Source organism: Ictalurus furcatus, chromosome 7 (genome assembly GCF_023375685.1).
Source record: "Ictalurus furcatus strain D&B chromosome 7, Billie_1.0, whole genome shotgun sequence".
Classification (NCBI taxonomy): Eukaryota; Metazoa; Chordata; class Actinopteri; order Siluriformes; family Ictaluridae; genus Ictalurus; species Ictalurus furcatus.
Window position 1 is genome coordinate 18,275,587 of NC_071261.1, and position 22,493 is coordinate 18,298,079.

A 22,493-nucleotide genomic window follows, 5' to 3' on the forward strand; every position below is an offset into this window, starting at 1 on the left:
ACACACACACACACACACACACTTTCTTTATCTCTCTCTCTCTCTCTCTCTCTCTCTCTCTCACACATACACACACACACACACACACACACACACACACACACACACACACACACATACTGAACTGAATACCATCCAACTCCCATTGCAATTTTTGTACATTTCTGTACTGACTACCTGTACTAACGTGTCTGTATTGGTTAGTGTGTTTTATGTAGCACCCTGGTCCTGGAGAAATGTTGTTTTGTTTCTCTGTGTACTGTACCAGCTGTATATAGTAGAAATGACAAAAAAGCCACTTGACTGGACTTGACTTCATTAACTGGATTTCTAACACAACACAGCAGGGCTGAATTCGGGCTCCTTCCCCTGATTCCTAAGGCTACTATATCTTTCAGTTTGCTAACACGTCCAATCATTCAATTTGAATAAATATTAGAATCTTTATTATTTACTCTAGGGATTATAATTTACGGATTATAGCCTTACCCCTATCATGTCCCACTTCTTCACATACAGGCATACGTTTTTATGACAAATCAAGAAAATACTGAAAATATAATGACTATAAAGAAATATAAAGAGTTCATAGTTATGTAGGTGTATGGTTTGATGTTATTCTAAACAAAAAAGTAAACCAATCAATCTCGATCAAATCTCTACTGCTTTTGACATATTTAATTCAATATAGCACTAGTAAATCAGAGAGTAGAGATCCCAAGAAATTTATTATTTTCATATACATAACAAGAATAACTGATATAACAAAGTAGAAATTACAATTATATTATATTACAAAGTATTTTAAAGCAAATTACATTAGAACAAGTTTCATGTAGAGTTACATTATTATATAAAACATATATAAATACTTATGATTGTATTTTAGAACATATGTCATACAATATTAATATGACTTGAGAATCTCAAGTAATGATTCAGCATAAAGACCAACATATAGACATATAGACCAAAAACATAGTAAATTGCTAGCTATGTACAGTATGTAACTATAATTGTGTGAACCCCAGGGCCAATAATTCCTTCTGGTACATGTGCAAACACTGAAACATTTCAACAAAGATACAAAGTGACATATGATGCATTATTTTCAATAAATTATGCTGTCACACAGCCATCTTTCCCTGGAACCTGGGCCTTGCTGAGGTCTCAGCATCAGTTCGAAATGACAAGGCACCCTGGAGATTATCTGCGGTTTATATATTTACAGTTACATTCCTAACTCCCCTTTTTTCACCCCTCCTAACCTTCAGGACAGTAAGAATCATATAGCACTGCCAGTCAGCCAATCAATTTTACTTTACCAAAAGAGCTCCTTGATATTTGAATTACAGTTGGGATATCTGCTGTCTTGTTTAATTTTCACACTTTCCTCATGAGTTTGAGCATCAAAAGACTTCTCTAAAATCAGGTCAACAACATTAACAGTGTCTGTTAATTTGTGCCAAAAAGCAACTAAGATGCTAGTTGAAGAAAGTAGTGATGATTATCTAGCTAGCTAGCTAGACTTATAAACACAAAAAAAATTAAACAGAACTTTATACTTACAATTTATTTACAATATTTACAAATTACAAAGATAAATTAAGACATACTAGTGTGTAAAAATGTTTTGGGTGACCTGCCAGTTATGCCAAATCACTGTCCATTTGGGACAGCAAATTGGGAGCTTGGGAAGGATGCTGCAAGGGTGTTCTGTCCACCAGTAAAAATCAGTAGTGGGAACCAAGGTATTGATGCCCATATGAAGGCCATGAACTGGACTTTGTGGCCTAGTTGTTAAATTATGTGTAATGTGGGCAGAATCAGTGGAAGAGGAGGAAAAGTACATAATAGATTGGAAGAATCAGTCCTAGAGGAGGTAAAGTGTATAGTAGATGGTGAGGCCAGTCATCCTGTATTAGCAGTCTGTTTGACAGTGAGAACAACAGTCACAAATGTGTTGACTTGGCATTGGCGAAGAGGTCCACCTGTGCCTTGCCTAACCTTTCCTATATCCCATAACATTTAAGAGTGGCTGCCACAGCTAGTTTAGAGCCTGTCAGCACCACCTAGCAGGAACTGACCCAGAACCACTCCCGAATTCATACCACTGCTATGTGGATGACACTCAACTCATCTTCTCTTCCCTCTCGAAGACACTCTTGTTTCTATTCAGATCTCAGCATGTCTGGCAGACATCACATCTGTGTGGCAGCTCATCAGCTGAAACCTAATCCCAGAAAAACTGAACTGCTGTTCATCCTGGGTCATTCATTCCTACTTCAGGATCTTGTGATCTCCCTGGACAACTCTCAGATCTCACCTTCTGTCACTGCATCCAAACTTAGGGTAACCATGGACAATCAACTGTCCTTTTCCTCTCACATTGCTAATCTGATACTCTCATGCCAATTTCTCCTTGACAACATCAGAAGAATTCGTCCATACACAGCTTCACTCCTGATAGATCTGCCTCTGAGCATCATCCAACCTCTGCAACTAATCCAGAATGCATTTCATTAACTTCAACCTTCCTAAGTTCTTCCACACCACCCCATTGCTACACTCCCTCCACTGGCTTCCTGTAGCTGTCCACATCAGATTTAAAACACTGATGCGTGCCTACAAAGCCAAATGGAAAAACTTGTTTAAAGAACTTATGCATCTGCACTGCATCAAGCTCCCTTCAATGCTCAGGATGTATTTATTTATAGAGACTTCAAACCTCTTCTATAAGTCGCTCTGGATAAAGGTGTCTGACAAATGCTATAAATGTAAATTTAATATTTGTAAGGCAGTGCCCTCATGCCAGCTGGCCATCATGGAGACTTGCAAACATATCTAAAATACATCACATGAGCTAGAATGCAAGCCAGAGGGTTAGTACACAGATGAGCTGTCTGTCCAAATCTCCCTTTAAAACTATTGTGAATAATGTTGTGACTACTATTGTGCAAAGCAGCACATTTGGTGCTGTAGGAGCTACCATTTTAAGAGTGGCTGCCATGAATAGTTTGTCACTGGATAGCCTGACAGTGACAACTGTGAACTAACAGAGTTAGTTATCCAGGCCACGCCACAGAGTTGTAGGAGAAAAGGTACTATGGATGCATAAAAAGTATGCTCATTGAGAAAGAAAAGATAAAATGAGACAATTTAAGTCAATCCCCAGCTTTGATTATGACATGGATATTTCTATATGGTGTATAAGTGTTTGGAAGAAAGGATGGCTATATGATAGCAGTATTTGTGCCAATACTGCCTCCATTGTGACTTGAAAGTCTCTCAATACATACACCTACACACACACACACACACACAACAAGGTATCTAGGTGACTCATACCATCCTTGGCAGTCAAAAAAAAATGTATTTACTGTATATATGAGAGAGAGAGAGAGAGAGAGAGAGAGAGAGAGAGATGATCTGGATAAAACATGATTTTTTTTTTTTTTACGTTGAATTATGTGCAATACATTAAGACAGACTGGGAACCTTTGATAATATATTCCTAAGGATTTGTTTTGCATTATTGAGACCATTGTGCTGACAAATGACCAGTGTCATTTTGGTCCAAATTTATTGGATCACGTGAATGTTGTAATTCATTAAAACACCCAAAGAAGCTCTTATCTGTAGGGTATGTGACATAGTCCATACTAATACTCACATGTTTTAAAAGTATTTTTTCTTTGATTTCTATCCACACTGAATCTTTATCATTATTGAAAACAGATCTTTTAAAAGAAACACCATTCAAAGCCACAGAAATTTTAAAATACTGTTTTTGCATTGTAGAACAGCTGTATGTAATTTGAAAATGACATGGTGTACATGGTGTTCACAATATGTTGTACAAGTGGTAACTTCTAGTGGCTGATGGGTAACAGTATGTTCAGATACTGCTGACTGGTGATGACCTTGTCACTTCATCTGGGATTTTTGGTCTGTATTCCTGATCACTTTGTGGTAGAGGATTCTCACCTAGACGGTAGTAAATCTGTCTTGAACCAGTCAGGCACCCTTGTGCTGATACCCGCGTTCTTCCTTGGTAGGCTTTCCATAGTCGGCCGTAATATAGATCCTCTTTAATCTTTGCATATAATTTTGTGGGGTCAAAGCTAGAGGGAGAGGGGGTATGATGTTCTTCATGTGCCTCTTGAGCTGTGTACATCTAAAGCAATATAGACAACATGAGTTATTTGCATGTTGTTATAAGGCCTATGTGAATGTTCTGTATTGCAGTAGTCAGTATTGAACTGAAGCTAAATCAGAATTAATGCAGATTTTCCACAAGCACACAAATGCATGTTCATGGTAGGCTTACCATTCCTTTGTATTTTTAGACTACTTTTGGTATAGAACAGGTTTTACACTGTAATGTAGTGTCCCAGGTGATTGACACTTGATCTGAAATTTTGATCACGTCACATAGTTCTGCTCTTTTTTTTTTTGTTTGTTTGTTTTGTTGCTTTTATTAATTATTTGTTATCTGAAGCTTACCGAACATGCTGCATCATAAGCTAAGCTTGTTGGCATGAAGAATAGAACTCTATAATTACAGTATTTGCATATGGGCTTTTTCCATTACTTAATGGAAAATGTTAGTGTTATCTGTCTCTGTGTGAACCTGCTGAGCTAGGCAGTGGCCAATAAATTTCAACCACAGTGCCTGCGCAAGAGAAAAAGAAAACAGGAAATACAGATACCACTAGTTCTTTCATCTAAGGTCAGTTAAGAAGTAAAACATAACACAGGTAATTATTACTGAGTAAAGTTTTTGAATAAAGTTAGAGTAAAAACTATGTGTCAAATCTAGTAAGATAGCACAGCTGGAATGCAATGTTGGTTGATTTTATCTTACCTCTGTAAATGTTGATGGGTCTGTATGCACATGCTGTATCTCAAGCACTTGTCTTCTAGGAAAGTATATTAAATTTAAGTATATTATGTTTCCATAATATAGACAATAGAGCATAAAACATATTATATACATATACAAATATACACATGTGTATACATTTATACCTAAAAAGAGTAATAAACAGTAATAAAATAAACAAAACAATATATGGTGTGACCACCATTTGCTTTTTAAAACTGCATCAGCAGTGCAGTTTTATACCAAAATTGGTTGTTTTTTCTAAGCGTTTGTAAACCTTGGAGAACCACATTTTTCATCTTGACTTTTACTGTCACATTTGCATCTCTTTTGTAGCTAATCTCTGACAGCTACCATTGTTTTGTCTGAAAAGTGGGCTATTACTTAATATGTGTATTTCATTACCAATGTACAAATGTTTATGTTTTTTTTTTTTACTTTTCTCAATAATGCAGAAGTCATAAAATAAACGTGTATGACAATTTTTGTCAAAGGGTGCCCATGACTTTTGCACAGCACTGTATGTTGTTGGCATATTAGAATTTGTATTATTATATACAGTTGTGCTCATAAATTTACATACCCCTTGAAGAATCTGCAAAATGTTCATAATTTTTTTTTAAATAAGAAGGATATTTTTTTTTATTTAGTACTGCTGTGAATAACCAAAGAATGTGCAGGACCTGCAGGATTTTTCTGAAGAATAGTGGGCAGTTTAAATGCTTAGGACAAACAAGGGACTCATGAACAACTATCACAAAACATAAAAGCAGTCGTTGATCATCCAGCTAACAACACACAGTATTAAGAATCAAGGGTATGTAAACTTTTAATCTGGTTGCTTTGTGTAAATTCAGTTATTATTGTGTCTTGTGAACTATATGTAAACATCTGTTATGTGAAATAGCTTATTTAGGGCAGTAAAAAATATTTAGCAGATTCTGCAATATATATATATATATATATATATATATATATATATATATATATATATATATATATACACACACACACACACACACACACACACACACACAATCCCAATTCTGAAAAAGTTTTGACAGCGTGGAAAATGCTAATAAAAACAAAGAGGAGTGATTTGTAAATCACAAGACAAAAAATGTATAAAGGCAAGTTTTTTAAAGATTTATTTTGAAATTGATGCATGCACCACATTCCAAAAAAGTTGGAACGCAATTTGGAGGGACAATTAAGAACTAATAGCGATGTGACAGGTTGAAATAATAAGGTAATGTGAAACAGGTGACGCAATAATCTAATCATAGTATATAAGGAGCCATACAGTTGTGCAGCTGAAGAAATGCATAATGGATGAATGGGGGGAAATTCCACTTGCTAAACTTAACCAACAGGTGTCTTCAGTGCCCAAACGCTTAATAAGTGTTACTAAAAGAAAAGGTGATGTTACACAGTCGTAAAGGGTCGACTGTCCCAACATTTTTGTAGTGTGTTGTAGTCATCAAATTTGAAATGGAAGTATATTGTCAAAAACAAATTAAATTCAAGAAAGTAAAACATCAACTAATCTGTTAATAATGTGTTTTCATTATAGTACAAGGTAAACTAGATTTTCAAATGACTCTTTATGTTTGGGGTTTTTTTTTTTGCATTTTCCATACTGTCCCAATATTTTCGGAGTTGGGGTTGTATATATACACACACACACACACACATACACAAACACACATCATTGTATATTGTAGTTGTACCTCCTACAGAAACACCTCTTGCACATGTAGATAGGAATGGTCAGAAATAAGAGAGAAAGAATGCATCCGAGTGTCAAAGCTCCAAATTGCCCCAAAAAACTCTGCTTTCGTCCTGCTTCATGTGGTTCAGCTGAAGATATGAGCACACCTAGAAGGGTGTGGGTGTACACATAAACACACATGCACATAGCAAGCTGTAAATATTTGTTGTGAACAGCAATGTGAAGGCTGAGGAGTATTTCATAGACTAATTAAGATTAGTGTAAAAATCATTATACTTTTTATGACTGTATCGCTGATGTCCATACATTGCTTCAGAATGCCTGATGGAAAGGTAACGAATTGACAGCAGATTAGTCCACTCTCATTTAGTGCTTCTTTCTGCAAAGAAAGTTCTGAGGATATCAGCGGGGTTTGTTGCCCCCGAATCTTTACTTTGCCAACATGCTCAGAGAAGATGTAGATGCCTTGACTAGGGTGGAAGATTCCTAGTTTGGTGTGATTAGAGCCTTGCACCATCTCCCAGTTGACCTGTGTTAGACTCTCATTCCCAGCTAGGACACAGGTCAAGATTATGTTATCTCCCTCCTGACTGAGACTGATAGATATCCTGCTGTTGGAGATGCCTGTAGAGACAGAAATGGCAAATGGTGTACTCTGCATTTTTGCTAGATCTGGACTAGAAAACATTTTTCTCTTTTATGGCAATATATGCTCACCATCCACTTTAATGTACACCTGCTCATTTATGCAGTTATCCAAATAGGCCAATCATGTGGCAATAGCATAATGCATAAAATCATGCAGATACAGGTAAAAAGCTTCAGTTCATGTTCACATCAAACATCAGAATGGGGGAAAGTGTGAACTCTGTGATTTTAACCGTGGCATGATTGCTGGGACCAGATGGGCTGGTTTGAGTGTACGGTGGGTCTGCAGGCTGAAACACATTGTTGATAAGAGAGATCAGAAGAGAATGAACAGACTAGTCTGAGCTGACAGGTAGTCAATAGTAACTCAAATACGCATTCTTTATAACCGTGGTAAGCAGAAAAGCATCTCAGAATGCATGACACATTAAACCTTGAGGTGGATGGGCAGCAGAAGACCACATCGGGTTCCACTCCTGTCAGCCAACAATATGAATCTGAGGCTATAATTTGCACAGAATTATGTAAACTGGACAGTTGAAGACTAGGTGATCTTTCTTGTCCAGTTCTGTGAGTCTGTGCCCATGATAGCCTCAGATACCTGTTTTTGACTGACAGGAGTGAAACTCAATGTGGTCTTCTGCTGTTGTAGCCCATCCACCTCAAGGTTCAATGTTTTGTGCATGCAGATATGCTTTTCTGCTCACCACAGTTGTAAAGCGTGATTATATTAGTTACTATATCCTTCTTGACAGCATGAATCAATTTGTCCATTTTCTGTTGATCTCTCTTATCAACAAGGCATTTCCACTCACAGAACTGTCACTCATGCAATGTTTCTTGTTTTTCACCCCATTCTGTGTAAAACGAGACTGTTGTGTGTGAAATTCCCAAGAGATCAGCAGTATCTGAAATACTCAAACCAGCCCATCTGTCACCAGCAACGTGCCATGGCTAAAGTCACTGAGATCACAATGTTCCCCATTCTAATGTTTGATGTGAACATTAACTGAAGCCCTTTACCTGTATCTGCATAATTTTATGCATTGTGCTGCTGCCACATGATTGGCTGATTGGATAACTGCACCAGTGAACAGGTGTTCCTTTTAAAGTGACCAGTGAATGCATACAGGTATATAACTACTATACTACTAATATATCTTTATTATTATAAATAATAATGATGATAATAATAATATCTATTTATAATGTTCTGATATCTAAACCATCTAAACCAGTTGCCAGAATGAAATTTTATATTTGATATTTACTGTTTCTTTTACTATGTATTTTGACTGGTAGTAAATGTATTCTACATGCTGTTTTTTTTTTTTTCAGCAGTTGACTGAAGCAGTTTGAAGGATGACCTCATTGTCTAAAGGATTTCTATGTTCAGCTCATTTTTGATTGCATATCTAACAGTACATTCTGTACTGCAATCTCATGATTCACTAAAATGTTTTTAAAAAGGTCCAAACCTTCATATCTTTGTATGTCTTCTGATACTGCAGTCATGGTCGCCATTTGATCAGTGCATGCATTCTTAAACTAGTTTTAGCCATCTCTGTGGCAAATATTTTACTGATTTAGTACTCACATGTGCCAAGTTTCTTGGTCTGAAGTTTAGTTCTATATTCATTAAAATCTCTTAGCAGTTCATATACTAGGAGAAGTTTGTTTTGTTTGACATTTTTTTCTTCAGCATCATAAATACTGAAAAAATAATCAGCTACTTTCTGTTACATTGTCACTATAGGTAAACGTTATGTGCTCAAAATCTGATTGCATTAACACTTCGTACAAAGGTCGCTTTAAATAACATTATTTAATAAGTCAGCATACATATATTAGCAAAAATTATCTGCATGTTGCTAAATCGTGACAACTTCTGTTTCGTTTCTCAAATTTTGCCACAAAACAATTTTAAAAATTGTTAATCAAGATGTTGCTTCATATAGGTCATTGAGGGCATAATTTTACTAACAAATGAACAAAATTTTATGGAGGTGTTATTATTGGGCTTTTTTGATTTATTATTAAAAACAATTAATAAAAGTGTTTGTTGCTGTTAATGGTCTGATTACTTATGGTCTATTAATGCTGACATACATAGTTTGTTCATGTTAACTAATACTTTAAATAATGTCAGACAGCCTTAATGTAAAGCATTGCACCCATCCGTGAACACAAAGCAGCCTCTGAGATTGGATTTCTGTGTTGTGTATGTGTGATAAGTGATCAGACCAGGTCCAAATTCTGTTTGGAGAATCCTCAGCAATCACTGATCACTTTTTATATATTAATTACTTGAATCTGTGGAAAATTTATCTATTTGTTTGTTTTAAATGTATTTTGATTTTATGTTTATTTTGTAATAATTTTAATATAAAATGAGGTTTGCCCCCTGAGGACATCCTGGTTTTATGAATTATTTGAGCACAATATTATCTTTAATTGACCCTTAATGTTAAGCACACCCATTCAGTTATCTTTGTATACACTCACAAGAAGTAATTTAAAAATATACTGTATTTTCATTACCATGAAATAACAATGACTGTACGTCTAATCATACACTTCTTCAAACTGCATACTTCTTTGTGATTTTTTTTTTTTGTGTGAATGTTTTTGCCCAATTTGCCTCCCAGTTTAGTAATTTCCATACATCAGTTACTTCACAATTTCCTACTGTGCACTGAATCATTAAAAAAAATTGTTGATTTTTAAAAATAAAAATGCAGGCTGTCAATTAAAAAAATAAATAAATAAAAAAAAACGTTGCAATGCTATCCTTATGCTTGTGATAAATGCCACTGTATTTGATTTAAGTGGCATTTCATTTCACTAATATCGCCAAAATTACCTCACAGCAAGAATCTGCCTTAAAGTAGGGTTTTATATCAAACTATATTTCTAGTTACAGAAGATAAAGTAATGTAAATACTGACAAAGGACACTATGAAGAATATTCAGTATCAGATATCCTTATAAAACTGTACATACATTCTATACTATATGTCCGAAATAGATTTTAGGCATTAGCACGTACCTGTTTGCATGAAGGAAACGATGAAAAACACACAGAGAGAATTCTTACTCATGGCTGCTCTTTTACAAAAACAGGCCGTTTCCTCTTTCGTCTCTATTCTGCTTTGCTATGAACTTACTACAGACATGTAAGAGAACAGAAGAAAAAACTTCTTTGCATATAATAATCTTATAAAGTTGGTGACTGATCAAAATCTTGCTTTGCGAGTCTTTTTTTCAGTTGTGCTTATTTTCCACTGCCAACTCAAGCATAATTGAACAGGTCTTCAGAGGAAGGAAGTGATGGCAAGTGCTCTTTAACATGTGGGAGTTTCCATAAAGCTTAGGTCTAACCACAAAAGTACATGCAAAAAACCTCTGTTATACTTACAATGTGAAGATCTATAATTTTCAGCTTAACACTGTGAATTTAAGAAGATGTAAGAAAGGAAATAAATGCTTTGTGGTGTGCAACATGTGCTTTCTTTTATGTTGCTATTTTGCTTTTTTATGGCAGAGGAACCTACTACTCAGTTTAGCTGCAATATTGTGAAGTTTTCTGTGTTTGGATGGTTTTATACTGAGTGAAATGTGGAATTTGTACTTCCTTAGTGTTCCTTCTGTTTATCATTTAGAATCACAGACTTTATATACATCACGTGAAAAGTGTATGATTGAAAGCTGTCATGCGGTGCAAATGTGTGAAAATGTGCAAACGTGTGAAACTCAGCCTAGGTTAGACACCTAGTTATATTGAACACTACCTAACAAACTAAACACTAACCCAAAATTATAACTGAACTAACCCCTTGAGAAAAAAAATTGAGAAATGGGTAATTTATGGATATTTCAATAACTGAAACTACCCTTCCAAGTCCTTACATTTGTGTGTGCACAAAAACAGGCCAGAAAACACTGATTTCAAAGAAGAGGCTGTCTGTGTTGATCAGGAACATGCTTTTCCCTTCATTGCACATGCTAATACCCAAATAACTAGATTCCCTGAGTAAACTAATTTTACCTCACTGTTTCTCATTTAATTAAATATGGTCTTTAAAACATGTCTTGGGTGACTTTAACAGATATTTAAATTAGTATCTGTTTCTGCTGTTTGGAATGTATCAGTGCATTCAACAATTCAAAAATATTATTTAAAAGTAAATACATTTAAAGAATTGTGTTTTATTTTTACAAAGTGTTTGCTTTATCTCTTTTACCACAAGGTGGCAACTGAACTATATGAGCTAGACAAACCAGCCATGTACATATGTTTAATGGTTGCACAGTACAAGTAGTATTCATTGTGTATTGTGTATTAATGATGCAAAGATACAGATAGAGACATTTACTACCAAATTTCACATTAAACCAGAGGCCATTTTATTGATTTATTGAATCAGTTGCATGCTATAAGACAAGGTCACAGTGTCAAGAGTGCCACCACTCTTCCAGCATCCTGTTGCATTTTTGCCACTAGTCACTACTAATACCCAGCGGCTCTTTGTTGAGAATTTTGGTTGAGATGGGTCAAATAAAGAAGTTATTCCACTGGTAATGAAAGTGAAATTAGCAGAATAAAAAAAATTAGAGATAATTGAGAACTCTGCATCAATCAGTAAAACAGTTGTTGTTAAAGGCCTAGCCTCCAACATATACTCTATACATATTTGTGAAATAAACCACCAAAGCCTAGCTGAACTAAATTAAACTTGGTAATAGCATTTTGCTATTGAGATATCTGATTAGTGAAAGCAGTTTGATAAGATGTTTGTTTAACATTCTTGGAAGTGTCAGAGGCAAATCAGTAACTTTAAGTTTTCTGGCACAGGAAAGTCGTTGCTTTCTCGGTAGCATGACAGGCTGCATTTTTTGTCTTATTAACCTAAACATGGAGAAGAAAGTGAGACTTGTGAGGGAATGGTTGTTTATTAATGTTAAAGTTATGTTATTGTATTTTACAGACAGTTCACAACATTACATAACTATAAAGAGATAAAATGTATGACTTTTTGTTGGGAAATTGCTTTGGTATAAGAGAAATAAACCGAATAAAAGTCTTTAGGACGTGCTGTATATTTGAAAATTATCAACTGCAGGGTTGGCTTTGTGTCAGGCCACATCACGTCACCTTATCTTTGATTAATTTCTTATATATCGCATATCCTGTAATGTTTAATTGATTATGTAAGATCCTCCTTCATGTTTATACATGCAGAGCAAGATTGGCCAAGTTATACTCTAATGACTCATGTTACAGATGTCACCAATCCCTAGTTGCCCTAATACATGTTTTTTTTGTTTTGTTTGTTTTAGAAAGAAATGTTTTTTTTTTTGTTGTTGTTGTTTTTTCCAACAATGGCATATGTATCAGGATCAAATACTGGGAGTGTTTCAGTTCTTTATTTCATATAGATGCAATTTGTGAATATAAACTTATGTACATTTGTCAAATCCTGTGGCTCCCCCTTGTGGATAATCTTTTGACTGAGTGAGTGAGTTACAAAACAGGTTTATAACATATTCAAGACATGGGCATACACATTCCATGCCTGATTGCCATCCCTCTGCTTTATGTGCTCTCAGGTCTAGAATACCAATTCTCACCACTCAGACAATCAACTTCAAGGTTGTCTATGTCCGTTCAATCAGTGTGTGTTGCAAGCTATTGATCTTTTAGAAATTAGATAGATAGATGGATAGGGAGATAAATAGAGAGATAGATAGATAGACTTTATTGATCCCACAAGGGCAACCAAGAGAGCAGTCATTTTATTTAACAGTATTTACAGTATGGCTTTTAATACAAAATAAATCTAACTCTGAATTATCCTCTAATTCCATCACTGATTTATTAAGGATTCTGGCCTCATGATCTATCAGTGAATATGTAGTAGAGCTTAACATTAATACTGACTGTAAATAGGGTTGCATCCCAGATGTCTTTAAGTGATATAAATTGCTCTCCTACAGTATGTCTTTAGACCAAAAGCATTTCTTTTTAGCTTGAATCTGTTACTGTCCTCCCCCTGTTTCTCCCATCCCCCACTGCCCATCTGTCTGTTCCATAACAGAGTACAGGGAGGCAGAATAGCTGTGTCGTGACTGCAGGTATTTTGCTATGAGGATGGTGTGGTGTAGTGTTGAACAGAAAAATAGCTAAATAACATAAATGGACATAAATTTCTTCTGTTTTAGTGGGTTTAGATAAAATCTTTACAACCTCAGTTAATATGCCTTTTGGGTCTCTTTAAGACTCACATTCGTTTGTTTTCTGTTGCTATCCTGTGTGTGTGTGTGTGTGTGTGTGTGTGTGTGTGTGTGCGTGTGTGTGTGTGAAATAGTGAAAACACAGACACAGATTGTATGGGGATTTGGAGAAGGTTTTTTTTTTTTTTAAACATAACTTACTTTTAGCCTAGCTCGTCTCTGGTCTCCATTCTTCCTCTTACCCCCCACCCCACACCCATGTTATGTGACTGGCATGGTTGCCTAGGAAAAACCAATGCCAGCTAGGCCAGCTAGGCCAGCTGGGCCAGCTAAGTCCACCCCACCTCCCACCCCCCTAACCGCTTTTACCCTCCAACCTTACTTCTGCACACACACACAGAATGCCTGATCAGTATTTACCATCTCCTCTTGCTGCATTTCCACTGCTACTGCAAGAGAAGAGGTTTTCTTACGTCTCAGTCAAAACTGTGTAGTTTGGTACTAGTGCTTGAGAATAATATGAGAATAATACCATAAGAAAAATGGGAATTATTCATAGTCTATGAGATTCACGTTTTGATCCACAGGACACACAAGACATGATGAAGGTGAAATATCAAGATATACATAGGGTAGAATACATCAATAAACTGAATGACTAATATCATTTCTGCTGCTCTATTTGGGGAAGGTAAAGTGTAAAGTGTAATGTGGATTTAAACTGTAGGGCTACTGTCATCAGAGGACAGAGACCTGTAGGTCAACCCCAAAACAACCTCTAGTGGTGGAATGCAATGGGAGTTCAAATTGTGTCAAACTGCACAATTTTAGGCTGTGGGAAAATAAGCTTTACGCTATTAAGTTACAAGTTATGGGAAACTATTTTTGATCTAGTGATTTGCACATCACATTGGAAAATGTTACTTATATACGTAATTAAACCCATTACTTACAGTAACTAGGTAACAATCTTGTGGTTAGGTGAGTGAGATACAGGGCAAGGGAAAAGCTGAATTGTGCTGAGTTGTGAACCTCTAACAATGGATTTAATGAGTTTTCATGCATGTCCAGCTGCATTTCGAAACTTCAGTTTACCCACACAGTCACTGCTTACTCTTATTTTAACCTCTGGTCTATTTTGAAATCTGTTTAAGGTCTGGTCTGCAAATGCACTGTTAAAAGAAAATATTTAAAAGAAAACTGAAAACTGAGTCAGTAAAATAATTTAAGAGTAAGAAAAGGGGAGTCAGTTGAACAAATAAATCCAAAGCACCCTAATTATGTTTAGCTGAGTAATCTGAATACTCCCCTATTGATGTTCTCTATTGATCAAAATGTCCATGTGTCTGTACTGTAACACATCGTCACGCCATGTACATTCACTCAACCAATGAAATGGGAAACTTCTCAGTGAGTGTACTTAGTCTTTGTTATAGTCTTTATAGTCCTACGTAGGTGTAAAAAGTGTTCTTTGTTCTTTAAGTGCATGGTACAAGAAACAATATTGAATTTGATATGTTTTATACATATTTAAAAACCTGTTTTATCCAGTAGCAAGAGCAGTTCCAAGATTAATGTATTAGTAAGCCAGTCAAGGGTCGTAATGGCAATGTTTATCTTGTCAATTTCCATAATAAAGATCAATTTTAGTGTTAACAGCAACGTACCTTTGACACGTCTAAAAGTGAAACATTGATTCCCAGCACTCTGCAAAGTCACATGTGTACAGCAATGTAAAGAAACCCTTTACATAGAAGCAGAGGGAGGTTGAGGTCAGAATTGCAGGGTCAGTGTTAACACTAGCACCTGCTTCTCATGTCAGACAAGCTGAGCTAACTGGCCTTTCATGTTTTCCATTTGTTGTTGCCTGAAATACATAACGCATCCTGAGGCTTCTGTTCTCCTGACCTCCTTGTAGTACAGTTTCTTTTCTAGTCTCTAATACGAGTCTGTCATCCTTAAACCAATCCTTAGAATAAACCAATCTTTATAATAAATGCTAGCTTGTTTATAAATTATGCCTTATATAGACCTCAGGAAAAATGATCAATGTCTTATCAGTGCGTCTTCATATTGAAATTGTACATGCCATGTGCTGTCTGTGAATAAAGTCATACAAAGACAAATAAGGACAGATATATAGGAAAACATGTCATGGGCTACTAAGAGCCAATATCGAAAAATGGCCACTACAGAAGAATGTTCATGTATATGTGTTTCTTTAATGAGGAATCTTGAGAAATATTTTAGGGGGTACTTTATCTTCTACTTTTTTTTTTTTAATTGTTAGGTGCTGCAGTACATTTCACAAATTAGGTACACACACACACAATTCTACCACTGAATCTGGTCCATTTAAAGAAAACCTACATAAAACCTTTCACTATCAACATAAACAACAAGACTTCAGCTATGCTACAATATAACACTGTGTTCGTTATGCTACATTGTAACCACAGCAAGTATCAATAAATGCTCCAGTTCTGTATAAGGCTATTTGTTCTTTAAAATGGGAGCTATTTGCCCCCCACTGATCACACATAACTATTCATCAGGCTCTGTAGATGTTACTTTTATAAAGGAGTCATAAAAACTAAAACAAAGCCCCCGTTTTAATGCCACAATAAGGGATTGGTAGATCCTCTTTTGTTTATAACTGATTTGTGCTGTTTAATAACTGCCAAAAGAATGCAAGAGTACAAAAATACATCAAAAAATAGACTATTTTAAGTTTTCAATTTAAATTCTTCTTATGTTGGTGGTTTTTGTATTTGCAGGTCTGATTTTCAGGTCTGATTTTCAAGTACATTTTTTGCCATACCAGTGTTCTGCTGAAATCAATAGCGGTTTTGTTCTTAAATCCCTGATTGTGGCTGTTGGAACTAATAAGCCTGTACAGATAATTTACTTCATACAAAGTTCTCTAAATATTTTATATTTTAAAATAATTAGTTATCTTACCTAACATGGTCTTGACAAACTTTGTAATACAGCAAATGTAGCATTTATACTATTTTAATTTTATACACAACAACCTAAGAATGCTACAAAAAATAATAATACAAAAATAACATGGAAAAACATGTGCCATTAATCACACACTGTGCTTAATGCTGCAGATTTGCTATGCATCACTGAAACTGCAACCTCTTTACTCAATGTTCAATATTTTTTATTATAAAAATACCTCCAGGGTATTATATACTTTAAGCATCATGATGTAAAAAAGTTTGTTTCTACTCATGTTAGATTTCACTAGAATTAAATGTTATTATATTTATTTGAAATAACATGCATTTGAATATCTTTTTTTTTTTTTTTTTTTACTATTTCCAGATTTTGTATATGACTTGGAATTTATTTAATAGTTTCTGACAAAAGCATATACGTAAAGTGCAAACAAACACTTGTTGCCATCAAATTATATCTGCATTTTCATCAATATATTTGTATAGCTTCCTGTCATAAATGAATTTTTTACATGATAACATATGTTAACATTTTTAGTATAGTTTTTCATCATTCTTAAACTGTATGGCCAAAAGAAAAAAAATACCACAAGAGGAAGCTAGTACGTTTGGATGCATAATATCAAAGATTATTTTGGATGAACTGCACCAAAATAGATGCTAGCATCCATAATGTATTAGGGCTGCATTAGTCATTATGGTTAATTTATAAAACATGCGAATTATTGTGGCGAATGAAATGCTGACAAAAAGATCTTATCTATTTTGTCATTGTATATAAATAGAATATTCTGACAGTCTCTTTTTAACACCTTGCATAAACAGACAGATTTTAACATACGTAAAATTTAAAAAGTAAATAATAATTAAAAGAAAACAAATCTAAAAACAAGCTAGAGTCTATCCTGTACATAATTTTCACTTACACAACAAAATCAACAGCAACTAAATGTTTTTAATTTACTCAAGCATGTCAAGTCTAAGTTTTAAACGGCTGCTTTATCATATATATATATGGGTTAATATTGTTTATAAATTTCAAACATTCCTAATCCAATGAGCACGTACAGATAGAGAGGTTCAGATGCAAACAAGAACAGAGCTATACAATATTAATATAATTATAAATATAATGCAAACAGACAAAAAAGTTGCTACTAATTTCTCTACCATTTCTAGAGTTAGCTAATATCAGTGTGTAACTGTACAGTTTTCAAAAAATAGTATGGCTAGGTTCACACAAAAACTGTATTATGTGTCAGTGAATGTGTGTGTGTGTATGTGTGTGTGTGTGTGTGTGTGTGTGTGTGTGTGTGTGTGTGTGTGTGTGTGTGTGAGAGAGAGAGAGAGAGAGAGAGAGAGAGAGAGAGAGAGAGAGAGAGAGAGAGAGAGGAAGAAATTCTTTTAGTTTATTGCTGATAAATTTAAATGATTGTATCTTAATGACTGTTTTACTTGTGTGGTAAAAATAAAAATAATAATAATAAGCCATCTTACTGAATATTTCAGAAAATCTCTAGAATTAAGATGGAGATTTAAGTACACACAGACTATTTTGCTTAGTGTAAACCTAGCCACGTGTTTTATGACAACACCAGCCAACATGCACCTTACCCCATCCCCATCTCGCAACTCACACAACACATGCCAATGATTTCTCAGGGATTGAATTTTTTTAAACATGTATTTTAAATAGTTTTGTCACAAAATTGTTTAAAAAAAAATCAAAAACACAAAATTTTGAACAAAAAAAAAAAAACCATTCATGTTTAATCACTGCTTAAGAATAAGCAGTCTTATTGGGTTATAGAAAAGTATTGTTTAAAAATTAGATCACATTGCCTATGCATTGGCATTTGAACAGTTCACCCCCTTGATTAACAATAATGCTTTAGGTTTTCCACTCAAAATCTCACCTGGATCTTTTTTTTAAACTGTATCACTGCCCAATTTCTTTATTTAAATCTTATTTTCTTTGAGTAGCAATTCACTGAATATAATTTGTGTATCCATGTACAACTGTGAGTTTTTTTTTTGTTGTTGAAAAACTTAGCTTTTACTGCTGCATCAAGGGAATGGGTTACATACACACACTTAAACTCCTACCTTACAGAGGTAAATAACAATCATACCTATACTTCTATAAGTTAGTGTGTTTATCACCTCCAAACCCAGCTGTACATAGACAGGTACAAATTCATTAACTCAGACTATGGTCATTTTGATGGACCTAATAAGTAATAAAAATAACAAGAAGCTCTGGTATTATTATGGTAATGACCATGTCTGTGAAAATTCTGTGTTTCAAGTAAATCTCAGAAATCTCTATCAGGCACATCAACCATTTTTACTTTACATGTGATTTCTTTATGTGGGCATCTATACTAATTGCTCTTAAACAGAGCAGATTAGTGAAAAGACCCTATAGGGTCCATGTTAAACTTAGGTGCACCCTTGACTTAAGTCTTAAACTAAAGCCTTTGGTATGAAATCATACAAGTTTGGACAATCCAATGTTGTTGTGGAAATAAACACCTAATACAAATATTCTTGGATGTTATGTGTACAATTAAAACATTATGGTATCTTTACAGGAATCACCTGAGGACATTTCTGGACCACTGAATGACCATGGCTGGTACAGTAAGTTACATTAAAGTGTTACTCACACAGTTTCTTGTGCTTTGGAAGCAACTTGCATGTATTCTAAATATCAAGACTAATAATAATAATAAAAAAAGACAGAACGTTTTAGCATTTTGTTGTACAGCTGTAGGACTAAGGTATAATATAACATTATATGGTTGTACAGTAGAACGCACAAGCATCCAGTTGCAGATTACTTAAACATATTACATGGAAATAAGTAGATGGAACTCCATTACACAGTATATCTGTTACTTCAGGTGTATTCAGTCTTACCCTCAAAAAGCCTATGTAGCTGTAAAGTGCTACTCCTGCTTGGTTAGAACAAAAGCCTTCTGCCACAGCAGGCCTTTGTGGAAAAGACTGGACACCCTTGTATTATTTGTTGAAATAATATTTGCTTGGTGTTATGTTTTTACACAAATCATTCAACTTCTCATTCTCACTCCAATTTCACTTGATTCCATTAGTTAACTGTTAAATTATACCCTTTCTTTTAAACATATAAAACCATAATGTTCCAAGACATTGTAAAGGAGTTAGAAAATTAAAAGAATAAGCCCCCGAAATCATCCAAAGAGATAATATAGCTAATTAGCATAACATGACTGTCTGTCTACCACCCTTCTAACATCACTTGGAAACTTTTTTCCATTCAGGCCTCCAGAGTGAAGGTTTAGGTGGAAGCACCTCCACCCTGAACAAGATCTATTTCGGCAAGGTGACACCACAAAGGACTTGGTAGGTCCTGTTTCACTTGGTCTTAGACACCAGATCGGGTAATCTAAGCTCTTGGGGTATTATTTGTTACCTCTTTCTAAGCTTACCTACTGATTTGTTAAAATAACAAATGTCTTAAAGATTGTCTGAAACTGTGGACTATGAATATAATCTGTTTTGAATGACCTACTGAGCAGTGACTTACTTATGCTGATTTCACTATACTATAGCAATCTTTTTGTAAAATGATATTAGTCGTATATACTATCCTTACCATCTGTCCATTACATTACCCTAATTATTTCTTTCACCTCAATCTCCAACCTGTCTTTTTCCCATTCTAACAAAAGAAACTTAATAGTATTTTTGTGAATAATGGTTTCACTTTATGTGTGCGGCACAGGTGTCACGTAAATGCCAGTTAGCAAAATGCCTAGAACAATGATAAAACATGCTTTTAATTCACCCATGGCTACTTCTACTGCCATTCATTTAATTTGATAAACTATGAGGGGGTTTGTGACGATAATAATAAAGGAAAAGGAAAAGAAAATACCCATACGAATACCATGACACCCTTAAAATCATAAAGATATAGAAACACATAACATTTCAAGTAACCACCTTAGTACTGGCTGTTAGAACACTTATGAATAGTGTTTATGATATACATTCAAGTGCATAAAAAGAAAACCATACACCTAAGCTTAATTCTTAATTCACTTACCACTGTTTTGACTCATGGTCTTAACTAGAGCAGCACAGATATTTCAGTGGAGCATAAATGGTGCTGTTTTCTTCTTTACTCATTCATTACTTTGACATTTACCAGTTAAAAAAAAACAAAACAAAACAAAAAAAAACTACAAAAAAAAAAAACACCCCACTGTACATGTAGTTTTATAACATATGGGAACTGGCTTGTCTTTCATGAGTCAATACCAAGTACAATAAAGAAAATGTACAATGTCATAAAGTTGTTTTTAAAAAAAGGTACTAATAAGAACACTTTGCTCCATGCAACAATAACAGTTATCCATTCTCGAGATCATTCTCTAGATCTCAAACCTTTTCAGCCAGGGACCCCTTTTGGCTATTTATTGGCGCCACAGGGATTTTTATTCCCAAACTTTCCCAAATGCACATAATATATTTTTTTATTAAAACTGTCATTAGTTTTGACAAATGTGAGCATTATTTCTAAAATGAACAGGATGATAACTAAATTAACTAAAATATATTTTTTTATATTTTTGATAATGATGGGTTGTTATTTCCACCACTGTAACAATTTTTTTTTTTATTTTTTAAAGCAACCTCCCTGGCTGTGGTTCATGAACCCATGGGAGTCCATGGACTCCACTTTGAGAACTATGGTTATAGATAATCAAAATCCTCACTAAAAGGATATGTGCTTTAAAAAAAAGATTACAGTCTTCATGGTGTCTAAATCATAAGAATGAATAGAAGGGGAAATATCTTAATGGACAGTAATTGTGAAGTCTTTAAGGACTTACATATTTTAGGGTCAATATGTCCAATTTTGCCCAATGGCCATGAAGTGCTGCTTTACTATAAATTAGGAATGAAACCATTACTGTTTTTCCTATTAAAGCACACAACCTACATACTGTAACAGGTACAGTAATCTTTACAGGAGAACATATTTCTTAGACAATGTATTTTCCAAAATGTGACCATAGCAAATGAAGATTAACCAGTCTCCATGCTATCAAATCAAAATATAGACAGGTAATCAGCCCTAATCAGAATTTTAATTTTTACACTTTTTTTTCCCTGGATGCTTCAGTTTCTTATCTGAAAACTGTAGTAGAAAAAACGCTTTATTTATTCCATGTTGCTTCTGAACTCTTTTTTGGTCAGTTTGTTTTTAGCCTTATTGATGTTCTACATGATGTATACATTTAGCAAGTTAACAGTAATTTAAGCATTTAAATACATCCTGATTAGGGCTTTATAAATGGTTATATTGTTAATGATTAATCAAGAGAAACTGCTTAATAAGCGTCTAAATCTGACAGAGTTTCTGTATAACTAGATGTTGCATGAAGTGTGGATAATGTTTAGAAGCAGGCATTTCCTTTGTTGATCCCTCTTGATTTATCATAGCAATTATAAACTCAGAAACTTCTGAAATTTCTGATACATATATGATACAAGTATCAGATTAGGATGGGCAAGGTGTTCGAGACATTTGATGGACTGTGCATATTAGACATAACATTATGCAGTCCAAGTGAAGGTGGAGAAGGAAACATTTTTTCCTCAATGTGTGAACACCCCAAGACCATCAAGATAAAACATACTGAAAAGTTACTGAAAACTTTAACCATATAGAAACATTGAGTTGATTGGTAGATTACAGCAACATGATCTCATGATAGGAACTTAATATTAATTCTTAAGTATGAACTCAAATGAAAAATTACAAACGGTTCAGATTAGAACAAATTGCAGGTTTAGTGGTCTTTGCTTTTCTTATAACTACATTTATATGGAATACAGGGAAAGTTCACTTGCTAGAATTTTCTAGCAAAAATATCTGACTATGTGTGATATTTAGCACATGGTTTTGGAATCTCACTTAGGCTCATTACATAACTTTCAATGTCAACAGAAAATAAGTTCATTGACAAAA

The 22,493-nt window shown here is 34.6% G+C and overlaps 1 protein-coding gene across 1 annotated transcript; it reads right to left on the minus strand.

The window, feature by feature from the left end:
* Positions 1 to 678: 678 nt before the first annotated feature.
* si:ch211-196f2.6 (immunoglobulin domain-containing protein) lies at positions 679 to 10,925 on the minus strand. The gene is made up of 5 exons (XM_053629068.1): positions 10,315 to 10,925; positions 6,894 to 7,241; positions 6,616 to 6,763; positions 4,868 to 4,922; positions 679 to 4,177 (listed from the first exon to the last, which is right to left on the minus strand). The coding sequence occupies exons 1-5, from the start codon at positions 10,364 to 10,366 to the stop codon at positions 3,899 to 3,901; spliced, it is 882 nt and encodes a 293-aa protein (XP_053485043.1). The 5' UTR covers positions 10,367 to 10,925; the 3' UTR covers positions 679 to 3,898.
* Positions 10,926 to 22,493: the final 11,568 nt, after the last annotated feature.

Coding starts and splice junctions, on each gene's coding strand:
- si:ch211-196f2.6 (XM_053629068.1), bottom strand. CDS start 10,366: ATGAGTAAGAATTCTCTCTGTGTGTTTTTCATCGTTTCCTTCATGCAA. Junction 6,764..6,893: donor CAGCGATACAGTCATAAAAA/GTATAATGATTT, acceptor ACACCCTTCTAG/GTGTGCTCATATCTTCAGCT. Junction 4,923..6,615: donor AAGAGGTGTTTCTGTAGGAG/GTACAACTACAA, acceptor ATACTTTCCTAG/AAGACAAGTGCTTGAGATAC.